This window comes from Balearica regulorum, chromosome 5 (assembly GCF_011004875.1).
Source record: "Balearica regulorum gibbericeps isolate bBalReg1 chromosome 5, bBalReg1.pri, whole genome shotgun sequence".
Lineage (NCBI taxonomy): Eukaryota > Metazoa > Chordata > Aves > Gruiformes > Gruidae > Balearica > Balearica regulorum.
Genome location: NC_046188.1, coordinates 68,077,549 through 68,089,744, shown reverse-complemented (window position 1 = coordinate 68,089,744; position 12,196 = coordinate 68,077,549). Strand labels below are relative to the sequence as shown.

Genomic DNA, 12,196 nt, shown 5'->3' with positions numbered 1-12,196 from the left:
GAGAGGCTACTGACTTTTACATGGAGCTGATAAAAGAAATGGGGAGCAGACTAATGCAGGGGTTTTTATCAGGTTAAGGGAGGAGTGCTCGCTGTGTCTGTGAACCCAGCAGTCGCTTAGCAACATAATGATCAAGTGCAAAGCCTGCGAGATCGACTGAATAATGTCAGCGTGATTAACGCAGGATAGACCGAGTGGCTGCGAAGAAGAAACCCAGCCCCCAGTGAAAACAGCATCCTTCCACCACGACTCCAGGGTACTAATAAGGAATAATGAACAGCAACCGCTGCTGCTCTCTGCCATCACCATACCAAAGCGATCGGTAGCTTTGCCATAGGGAGGAACGATTTCTCTTTCAAACGGTGCTCATATGTCTCCGGCTGCTTTTGCACAACGTCCTTGTGGCTTCTGTGGCAGGTTGGGCGTCACTCCTGGTAGTGGGAAATGCTCCTTATAAACGTGGGAGTTATGGAGGATGCTTACCCATGCAGGATGAGCTCTCTAGGAAAGATAACCCGCACTGTGTTGGCGTACCAGATTTTAAAAGTGAAACTGCCTATGGCCAGGGGTTTTGTCCATCTCTGAGGTTTTTTTATGACTGTCTGGAAAAGTTCCCATTTTTTGTTCCGCAAACAGGTAAGGCAGAACTGAACTTAGAAGTGAGCCCTGCATAGGGACTGATCCTACGTTTGGTTTATTGTAAAAGTGTGTCTGGATTTTGCAGATTATGAAACACATATCTTGTGGGATAATAATTCTCAAGCCTTGATTTTTCAGTTCACTGCTGTCCCATTAGACTCATTTCATTTCGTTAAGCGTTTGTCAGCCGATTTCACAGGATTGCTTGCTTTGTCAGTAATTTTTGCAGTGTTTCAGTCATTCCATTTTGTCATTTTTATTTGCTCTCATGACTGCTGTTGTCAGAAGAGGGTCATGCTGAAGTGCCATGAAGTAAGTGACGACTGTAAAGCATAGAGTATTCTATATGTTGTACATTCTGCTTCTTTTTAATGCTCACTCATTGTTACTGCATTTTAGTGATTTTTCGTGTTGACTTTGTTACAAAGTGCGATGTGGATTAGATCATCCTAATCCAGAAATGGTAGCCATTCTAAAACCAGAAATAGGATGTCATCTCAAACTGAAATAAAAGCCACTTTCATCAGACAAGTATTCAGCAAATGTTTTTATAACATGAGCACGTAAAACCAGATTCCTCAACTTACGTCCGAGCACTGAAATAAGGGGCATGGTTTTTCAAATGTGCCCCAATTCAAATGGATTTTTGGAAGGTGTTTTGGGGCGGAGGTGGAGGGGTGGGACGGGATGATTAGTGCAGTTTTACGTATCTATGGGAGGTTAAAAGTAAAGACAAAGCAGCCCTCAAATAATCAAGCTCTGCTGCAGTTGTCACTGTCAGGTGTTCCTCCTTGGAAGCTGTGGGATTTCCCCCTCTCTCCTTCCAGCCTCCCTTGACCTTTTTCCCTGCAGGTCTCCAAGGACAGAGGGTGAGGTCTCCTGGCCCTCTGCCCCCGTCAGCACCATCCCCTTGCTGCTACTTTCCAGACATTCATGCTATTCGCATGGAAACTGTTGTTCTTGACCAGATTCCCACAGACCTTAATGATTATTCTTCACTCCAGCTGAACAGCGTTACTTGCAGCAGACACTAACCGTTTCTCAATTCTTCTCACTAAAATAACACTATGATGAGAAGCTCTGTATCCTGCCAGTCATCACGTCAGCCCTTGTTCTTAATCTTCCCCCAAAACAGACAATTATCGTCTTACTTTTCTACCATACAATTTTCCTTTGACAATCTAAAAATAAAGTGAAAATATTATAAGAGTAGGGTGCAAAGTTTTAGGTATGTGTGTTCCCAGAAAAATCTGTAAAAAGTTAATTTCTTGCAGTACCTCTGCGTAGGGATTCATTTCACTCATTGGTTCTCTTGGTTGTTAAGATTTTTTTCTTCTCTGACACAATGCAAGAGCTTTGTCAGAAACAGCAAATCTTTTGGCAAGCTGCAGGATAAGACAGCTCCCATGAGAGCGTAACGGATTTTTGGTTTTTACATGGGAGGCTCCTAGGAGCTGTTGCGGTGTGCCACCTTTCACCGATTTGCCTCTGATATTCAGTTAACGGTAAATTTGAATCCTGCAAATCTAATTCAAGATTTAAAAGAACTTCTTGCCTACAAGCTGTGTTGATGGCTTTTATACTTGGAGGCTGCATCATTGTGAGATAGGAATTATAGACTGTGATTTTCATATGAGGCAACGTAACGGACATTGCAATCAGTGCAGTCTCACAGCAGCAAATGTTTATAAATTACTACCATATGCTGATTCTAATAGAGCAAATTTTATTTAAAATAATTATCAGACTTTTCACCTTTTTAAAATGAAATTTGGGTTTGGGCAGGTTTAATATGGATTTAATATGTTTAGTGTAACAGATGATCAAATAAGGCAGAAGAAATTGCTCTTATTAAAAATCTGGAAAACCCACAACACAACACAAACATGCCTGCTCTCCAGCTGGAATGCACTTGCTCCTTATTGATCAGGATACCAATCAACCGTAAAATGCAAGACAGCTGACGGTTTCAAGGCTGTATCTGCATCACAGATTGTATTGTAGATGTTATACATTATAATTTAGCATGCACAGGAGTTACACAAATATGCGTGATTTTTTTTCCTTGGATTACAATTACAGTACAGCAGTCTCTATTACATGCTGGAGTTGATATGGCAGGGGAAAGAGGGGAAAAAGAAAGGGGGAAAATGAAAATTGGAATTAAAAGCCTTCACACTAGAAGCCTGGAAATGCAACTGTGGGCTTCGGCAGACTTGCATGACCTTCACGAGAGCTGTGCCTGTGCTGTGAAGGCTGCGGAACTGATGGCAGAGCCGGCTGAAGCACAGCGGCTGCGAACCGAGCACAAACTCAGTTTTGCAGGTTGCCGAATAATTTCGCGGACAGCAGTGACCTCAGGTTGCTGTGGTTAAGACTGGTCCTAAACAGGACCACTGTTACAGCAGTGGGGACAGACTTGTCCGCGTGCCCAAGCGTGCAGGAGAACAAACAGCTTTCTCGAAGAAGGTGTGTTGCTCTCGCACTAAGGCTGTTAATGTTAACGAAGTGCTCTGAGCTTTCTGCTGAAAGGATTAATATCTATAACGGCTTGAGTACTGATGTGGCTATAAACTGAGCTGGTATTGAAACTTCATTAATCAGCTAAACCACAAAATTTTCTTATCGTTGTTCCAGAGTTGTATTTTAATAGTCAGTAGTCCTGAACCTATGGCTTGAAAAAAGCATGATGCCCACAGGTCTTTTAATATTGCTTGTAGCCATGCAAAGCCATTATGTTGATCGAGGCTGACAGAAAGCAAAGTACAACGGTGCCAGAATTTCTTTGCTCACCCAGTATTACTGTCCGTGGGTCTGAGCAGGTTCGGTAACACTAATCTGAGGAATACCTAAAATAAGAGCACACAGTTTACTTTTGGGGGGTTTTGTCTTAGTGGCTTAATATACCTTCTTTAAAGGAACAGTGACAATGATTTCCTGACAAGGATGGGCAAGGAGTCTCTGAACTATACAGAGAAGCAGCAGCAAAAGTGAGTTACAAAGCAGAAGGTGTACACCGAGCCTGGAGTGGTCAGTCCAGTGGCAGAAATGATGGGTCAGCATCTAGCGTAAGAGAAGATGGATTTTCATCATCCATTTGATATTGCCACAAAGGATGTGAATACAAAGCCATAATATCTAGTATTTGCAAGACTGGAAAGTTAAGTAAAAGGGTAATTGCAGGTAAAGGGATAGGGAAACATTTCCACAAAACTCATCCTGCTCTTCTCGCAATCACTAGGACAGCATTATCCCAACCTTTTTCAAAGCAGATTTTTTGTGGATTTAAAATTATATCATGCCTTATGAAAGTGTATGAGACTCCTAATGCCAAGCTAAAGTAGGGAGAAATAACTTGTTCCCCTTGGTTAGTAGAATTTAATAGTCTCTTGCCATAGACTTTTTATTTGTAAGAATGCTTAGCTTCAGTCCTGGAAGACAATGAGAGCCATTAAGCTCCAAACAAATCACAAGAAACACTCAAAACCTTGCCAAGTGTTTCCTTTCTTTGTTGAATTACAAAGACATAAGTGCTAAAAGTATTGTTCCTACTGTGTTTTAAGTGAAGTGCCGATCTTTCAACCCTCAAAAAGATCCCCCTGTTCCCACTGAAATACCTGGAACAATTTGTGGGAAATCAGTGGGACTGCTCGTGTGAATAACGTGTACGGTCTCCAAAAAGTTAATCTTAGTGCTTTTCTAATAACACGGTATTGGACTTTTATTTGAATGAGACTGGCTGTGACACGAGCGTGCTCTGACTCTTGGTGTAGCAGTGCCGTAGGTTACCTGATGATTTGTTGACTATGTGCCAAAGCCCCAGATGTGGTGCAGGGGGTATGTAGCTAACAGGGCTCACCGCAGCCAGCGGCAAACGAAGGAGACACTGAAGAAGGTCTCCAGTTCAGTACTACCAGGACTACAGTAAGGCTCAGATGAGAGGAAGGGATTAATAGCCTGTTATCATTGCCTCAGGTGAGCTTCATTTTGGTAACGGATGAGTACCTCACAGGGGGAGTGGGTTAGAGGAGGAAGTGCTGGTACCATCATCTTTTTATTTAAAATTTTAACCATTCTTCTACTCAGGATGTGGGTGACCAAAGTCATCACTCCCTACCACGGGCGTTCTCAATGACATTGCACCGGGGAGCAGACCCAGTGAGCCAGGAAAACCCTACATGCTACACCCTCCTCCCCAGCAGCCGTGGTACTCCACAGGAAGGAGCAAAGCTGTCATGATTACCTAGGGCAGAGGAGCAGGAGAGGGCCTCTCATTTTTAAAGTGCATCTGGTGGTGAGGGACATACCTCAGAGAGAACAGATGTGGGGTTTGACCCCTGCTGTGGGCATCATTTTTGGTACTTCATCTGGTGGCAATTAATACAAAATCCTTAAGCAGTGACTTAGGAAGAGACCGTAGTTTCTTTCATAACAGCACTTTAAATATGAGGGCTCCAGAACCACACTCTTCCTTTGGCTCCGTAAGATCTTGTCTGCACAGTGGTGAGCCCGCACTATTAATGGAAGCATTTGTATCTGACATCATGCACCCACGTCATCGTCAGTTCTGCCCAGGCATGATGGGTCAGTCCTGGGGGCGGTCTGGAGCTCAGATGCAGAGGCTTCGCTTAAGGTCTGGGTTAGAAATCTAACTATGGCATCCTCCAGATCGTCCTCTGGAGTCTGTGGCATCGCTTCAAGGATAAATAAATCTTTCCTTTGGTCTGGAAGTGCCTGAACTTAGTTGTCTGAAGGTTCTCCTTGTCGGCAGGGTATTTTAAAAGTGAAAAACTCTGCAGGTTAAGGCACCCAAGGGTTCAGTGGAAGATCCTGAAATGTGCACGCTGACTGGCAGAGTTTTCTCATGAGAAGTAAGGGCTGTGGGGTTAAGCATTTTATGTACGAACAGACCTGAACCTGGATCTTCTGCTTCTAAATTTGTTCTATAGCCACTAGACAAAAGCAGACTCGTCTGCTCCTTCACCCACCCTGTCAGCCTCGGCATCAGAGCAAGTTTCGTGCCTGCTTGGTTTGTAATCTGAAATTTCCTTTAGGCAAGAGATAAGTGCCAGTGACTTGATCACAACTGCATCACCTCTGGGCATGCACAGTAACACGCATTTTGTCTCCTTAAGTTTTATCGTCTGACTGCCAAAGTGTAATTTCTGTATCAAAGGAAATGGACACGGCAGTTCTCTGATGAACCTTAGGAGGACTGTTTCATTTTTAAAGCACAAAAAGGCCAGCTGAACAGAAAAGGAAATAGGAGAAGCTTGTGGAGCATGTTCTGTGAACAAATGGGAATACAAACACACCCCCAAATACAAATGTGCCGTGAAATTCACTGAGTAGATGCCCAAAGATCCAAAATCCGATGCTTCTGGTACTTCCCATAACTACTACTGTTATGTTATCTAATAGTGTGTAAAACTGGTAGGTTAAAACTGAAATGAAGGATCCCACCCCTCCATACAACGACGGGAAGCTCCACTCCTGACCGCACTTCATAGGGAGCACAAAGTGCCCGTGTGCTTATGCCACTTGGCGTTTCTCATTTAGCCACGAGTTCATCTGCTGTAGCCTGGAAAAGGAAGAATGTGCTCTGGAAGGTGGTTTTCTGAACTGCTCACAAGCAAAGGTTTTGTTTTTAACTATGGCTTACCATTGATGATTGCTTTATGGGAAAGGTTTAATGATACCGTCTTAGTACTTTTAACCTGCTATGGCTCGTTAAAAAATGGAAAATATTCAGGCATTCCAAAGCCATATTTACCGCGTGTTGATATGGACAACCTTTCAGCTGGTGGCTGATATATCTAACTTTCCATGTCTGTTTGCAATTGCAGGAGCACGGAAGTCATGAGTACTGTCTCAGGTACACGAAGTACAACAATCACTTTTACTGTCCGACCTGGAACCAGCCAGCCGATCACACTGCAGAGCAGGTCCCCAGACTATGACAGTAGGACCTCAGGAGCAAGACATGCTCCAAGCCCTGTGGTTTCACCAACAGAGATTAATAAAGACATCATGCCTGCTCCTCTGACTGCTTCTGCTTCAGCTTCATCTCCTTCTCCAACTTTGTCCGATGTATTTAGCCTACCCAGCCAGCCCCCTTCTGGGGACTTATTTGGCTTGACCACAGGGCGCAGCAGGTCTCCTTCTCCCTCAATACTACAACAGCCAATCTCAAATAAGCCTTTTACAACTAAGCCTGTCCACCTGTGGACTAAACCAGATGTGGCAGATTGGTTGGAAAGTCTAAACTTAGGTGAACATAAAGAAACATTTATGGACAATGAAATAGATGGCACTCATTTACCAAATCTACAAAAGGAAGATCTGATAGACCTTGGAGTGACTAGAGTTGGGCACAGAATGAACATAGAAAGAGCTTTGAAACAGCTGCTGGACAGATAAGAATAGCTATTTTGCCTCACAAACTTCTGTTGATAACTAGAGATGGGCTGGTACTGAAATACCCCAAATGCCTTGTCCGTCTGCGAGTGCCAGCAAAATTGGGGGGGAGGGGGGGAACAGTTTAATTCCTGGTACTCAGGTAATGCAGACTGTATGCTACATGCCCAAACATAAATCTAAATATGTTACACGAGTGGGGCCATTTTATTTCAAAGTTGTGGGGAGATGTGAGAGAGAGAGAGAAAATTGTTAACTTCAAAAATACTATCTCTTGATACTGCCCTTCTGCTGGAACCATTACACACCACTTTTCTTTCAATTTAAAATTGCAAGCATTTCATTTTTTTATTGAAAAGCACTATATTCTCTTCTTGCCATTCAGTCTCCGAGCAGGCTTCCTTCCCCAACCCTCAGTTCATTTTAAGAGGACAGAGTGCTTCATTACCATTCAAACCCATTTTTGGTAGTAGCAGAGGCACAATATTAAGACAGGTACCGGAGTTCGTAATACTGGTTTTTTTACTAGTTTAGCGCTCTGATTTGTTGGCAGTGAAGCTGGTTGTTCTGCTGGAATTAGTTCAAAGGTAACCTTGCTCTGTTTTACCTGGTATTTCTTTATTTCTGCAGTTATACTTAGCACTCTTCCAAGGTGGCAGAACAAGTTCAATACATGCTCCATTGACTTGACCTGTAAGACGATGCAGACGTTGCATAAAAACCGAGGAGGAATGCACACTTAGAGGTACAACTAAATGAAGCTAGTTTGAACCTGAGACCCCCAGTTTTCAACCAGCTAAACTACTGCTAAGTCGCAATATGAACTCTACAAGCCAGTAAAAATTTGGGGTTACGTACAGACGCATCTTTTGGACTTCACAGTCAGATACTTGAATATGCTGAACCCTGAGAGATGCTGTTTAATTCAGTGAGTGGTAAGTGCTTAGCTATTTTGAACGTCAGGGCCAGAAAGAATAAAAAGATAGATGAATGTCAGTGGGAAGGCTGCCAGTGTTTTAAGTGAGAGGGGGATTTCAGTCTCTTAGCAGAAATGGAAATGTTTCAGCTCGTTTAAAAAAAAAAAAAAAAAAAAAGAAAAAGGTAAAAAGGTAATGCCGAGATGGAAAGAGGTATCTAGAGCCTCAGCACGCACGTGTTCCAGGGCCCGGGAGAATTGGGTAGGTATCCAGTTCCTCGTTTCTATCGCTGTTAACTGGTGTTGGCTTCTTGACAAGGACAGCAGGCTGAGCGCTTCAGGGGGAGCCGGACGCTGCCCGTCGGCCTCCGGCCGTTTCTTTGCAGGGCTGCGGGTGAGGTCACAGGAGAGGCGCGTGCGTGTGGAAACCAGGCGCCCGTGGCCGAGCGTGGACTGGGCGGTGGGGTAATACAGCTCAGGAGCTTTCCAGGAGACTTCAGTCAGCAGGGGGAAACACACAGATTTGGTTAATCTGACTCTTTTTTCTTTTTTTCCTTTTTTTTTTAAAGTTAACAAGTCTCTCTCTGCGTGTTTGAACTCCCCTTGTAATTAACACCTCTTAATATCTGTGAGTTTTGTAGGTCTTTATTAACATAATATTCAAGATGTTCGAGGTGGGTAAATTGTTTGTGGATGGCTAGACTGCCTACCTACCATACTTTCAGGTTCTCTTACATTTTGCAAGGTACCTGAACTTTCTTTCCTTGATATGGTCCTTGATATGGTCCAGCCTATCTCTAATTTTTTTATTGTGATTATTTTTGCTCACAAACAAGTGTCTAATTAGGTCTGCAACAGCCCTAGTATGAGTACATAAAGTTTAGCATTTTAAATATCTTTCTTTACTGCAAGTTTAAATAGTTGTACAGATAGTTTATAAGCACAATATTTTAAGAAAATAAGTGGCTGGTCTACTGGGCAGCCTTTGTGCCACTTCAGTGCTAGAAAGTTAAAAACAAAAAAACAAAAAAAAAAAAAAACTTTTGTGGTTTACTACTATTTCTGTGGAATAATGATAAAGTCTTGACCTTTTTAAAATCAACCTCATTTGGATGCATCGGAACCAGCAGAGCTGTGTTATATTTTCTATCTTTGCTAGAACTTCTACAAAGGAGGATAAATATTTCTTCAAAAGTGGTTATCGTTACCAATGCATTGGATACTCATAAAAAGCAACTTATTTAGCCTCCTGCCCCCTTTACGGAACAACAAATCTTTTGACTTAACATCTGTTACTACGTTATATTTGTATTTGAAAGTTCCAAGTAACCTTGTAATAAAAATCAAGTACTAAGGCATTTTACTTTCAAGAGTACTGAATTTTTCCATAGATGGTGTAGAAAATGGCAGTTTCATTCAGATAGTCGATACAGGCAACTTGAGGCCATCAAATACTTTAAGAAGTGTAAAAATGGTAATTTAGCCATCATTGTCTTCCATTTGGTGATATGACAGAATTCAGTAAATAAACCACTAATGCCATGCTCTTTTTTTTTTTATTTCTTTGGGTACAGTTGATATTACCTCTATAATACATGCCAGAAAATATATTAGAAAATACGGTAGTAAAAGAAAATGTAGAAGTTGACTTTTAAGCTGCTTTTTAATCACAACCTTCTTGTTGAATTTACGTTGAACAAGTACTGACATACACGGTAAATTCCAGTTTGACGGTAATCCCTTTCCTACCCAGCTGTGTTTCTTGCTCGTGTATCTTTTCAGGTACTGAAAGAATAGGTACGATACAATTAGTAGAGAAGAGGTTTAACGCATTAAAGAGCTAACAAAATAGTTTATTTTTACATTGTGTCTTAAAAAGGGAAGGTAAGGAGACCTGAGAGGACCTACTTTCACCACTAAAATACACCTCCGCCAAGATGAATTGGTCTCTAGCTCTGGGTGATGAGTTTGCTACAGAAAGCAATAGTAACAGATAACGACGTTGCCTCCGAGTATTTTCGTCAGTCTGGAAATGTTGGGGGGAGGAGAGAAGACCCATTTATTTCCTGCTACTATGATAGTGAAAAACAAGGTGTTAGAGATCTATGAACTACGTTATGATATTCTGGGTTTTAGGATCAACTTTTGTTTATATACTGTAATTTAAATAAATTGCATTTACATGCCTAGTTTCTGTAATATTTGTGTATACAATACCAAAATCTTACAAGATGTAAATTGTGTATAACTGCACAGACTCCTTTCCCTAGGTGTCTGAGAACATTTTAAGTTTAATTCATATATTATAAAATGACTAGATGTGACTGTTGATTTACAGAATTTACATATCACAAAAGTTAATTATTTGTGGTACTTAAGTTAATAAAAATAGTGATTTTTTTTTTTCCTCAGTTCTTAAAAAGCATTACCCAGTTGATCTGGCGATGATTATGTGTATGAGCCACAAATATTGATAATTTTTCCATTACATTTTTTCTTTTCTTTTCTAGATATTAATATGTTTCTCGCTATAGTTTGTGTAACAACTTGTGTTCACGTTATCTATGTTGCTGTAATTTTTGTGCTTTAATTCCTCTTATTTCGACTGATTAAAAAAAATCAAGCTCCTGTAACTTGCACTTTTCCCCCATCCTTAATACTCTTGTATGGCAACCAAAATTACTGTAAGAAATAAATATAATATTGCACTAAGGTTGTGGTTCTGATTGCAAACAGAGAACACTGTCTGAATTTTTATTAAAAAAAAAAAAAGTTGCCAAAAAACTTGCAATCTGATGTTATTGAAAGCGCATAAAATGCTTTAACAAAATGTAGATAGAATTAAGGCAAAATAATTGTCGGGAAAAACATTTCCTTTTTATTTCTTCTTTTTGGTTAAAGCATTCTTCATGCCGAACATTAGTTCATTTACTGAATGTCAGATTCATGTTTGAAATTTAAGAAGTAAAAAATTTTCAGCAAGAGGTAGAAAAAAAAAATACATCTCTATTTGCCTTAAGGCGGATTTCAAATAATTATTTCATTTCTTTTCTCTTGGCTGAGCGTGTGTGTGGGAATGCATGCTCTCCACTTACCACTGCTGGTCATAGAAGGGACTCGACTGTGGATCTGGTCTGCAATTTAATAAAGCACTGAAAAGTTTGGGGGGCGACTGGAGTTTTTGTAGGGCAGAGCAGCTTTACGGAGGAGAAAAGGAACCAGTGTTCCTTATCAGACTTTGTGCATCTTGTGACTTTAAAAAAAAAAAAAAAAAAGTACCAGCTGGGTATATTTGTACTGTGAATAAACAAGGCTTAAAAATAGGAAGAAAAAAAAAAAAAAAGGAAACAATTCACATCTTTTGGCTTAATCAAAAAATTTGTCTTTCTATCTTTAAATGGTGATGCAATGAAGAATATTTTTTATTTTCTAAGATATTGGAATAAATGCCTAGAACTGTTGCCATTTGGTTTCATATGTTCCTTAACTATTATTCTCTTCTCAGATGTTGTTCTAGTTCATCATTTCTGTAGTTACCTATTATTTCTCTCATATTTTTCCAACAACAATTACTTGGCAGCTTTGTGTTGTTAAAAAAGATACAAGAAAAAAAAAAAAAAACGCCTTTTTTTATTATTTCAGGTATTGTGGCAATCCAGTGAGAAACATCTGTGTATCTAAATAAAGTCAGGTATTTTCAGTGCAAAACAAAGAATGCTTTGCAATTATCAATACTTTGTTGGTCGTAAAGAAATGAGAAGATTTGATCATTGCTGTTGTAGCACACATTGTACCAATGTGTTATGTTTTGTTCCGTTCTTGGTTTTTCTGTATTTTTCTGTATCTTTCTGCATTTAGTAGTCCTTCATTCCTTTCGGCCGAAACCATAAAAAAAAAAAAAAAAACCAAACCACAAAAAACCCACCAAACAACCCAATAGCTATGACGGGCCATCCAGAATAGCACGATTGTAACAATTCTTCCGAACACGTGGTTTAAAAAAATAATGTACGTGCCTTATAATTTTCAACCTGGATCAACTACACTGTATTTAATGTAAAGAGCTTTATCTTCAAGGTATGATGGTAGCTGACAAAAAAGAGCTTGTAGCGCTGGGTTTTGAAGTGAGAAGTCCATGTCGCTGCGTTAGGGGGAAAAAAAAAAAAAAGTTTGGAAAAACTGAAATGATTTCCATCTGATTTCGAAACATTTTCAGCATTATGA

At 40.4% G+C, this 12,196-nt stretch overlaps 1 protein-coding gene across 5 annotated transcripts in view; it reads left to right on the top strand.

Moving 5' to 3' along the window:
- Positions 1 to 10,684, top strand: part of SHANK2 (SH3 and multiple ankyrin repeat domains 2) — a 320,878-nt gene extending 310,194 nt beyond the window's left edge. For all 5 annotated transcript variants that reach the window (XM_075755401.1, XM_075755400.1, XM_075755404.1 and 2 more), the window contains one exon: positions 6,486 to 10,684. In XM_075755401.1, coding sequence (XP_075611516.1) covers positions 6,486 to 7,059 — 574 coding nt within the window. In that variant the 3' untranslated portion in view covers positions 7,060 to 10,684. The remainder of the gene's footprint in view (positions 1 to 6,485) is intronic.
- The last annotated feature ends 1,512 nt before the right edge of the window (positions 10,685 to 12,196 follow it).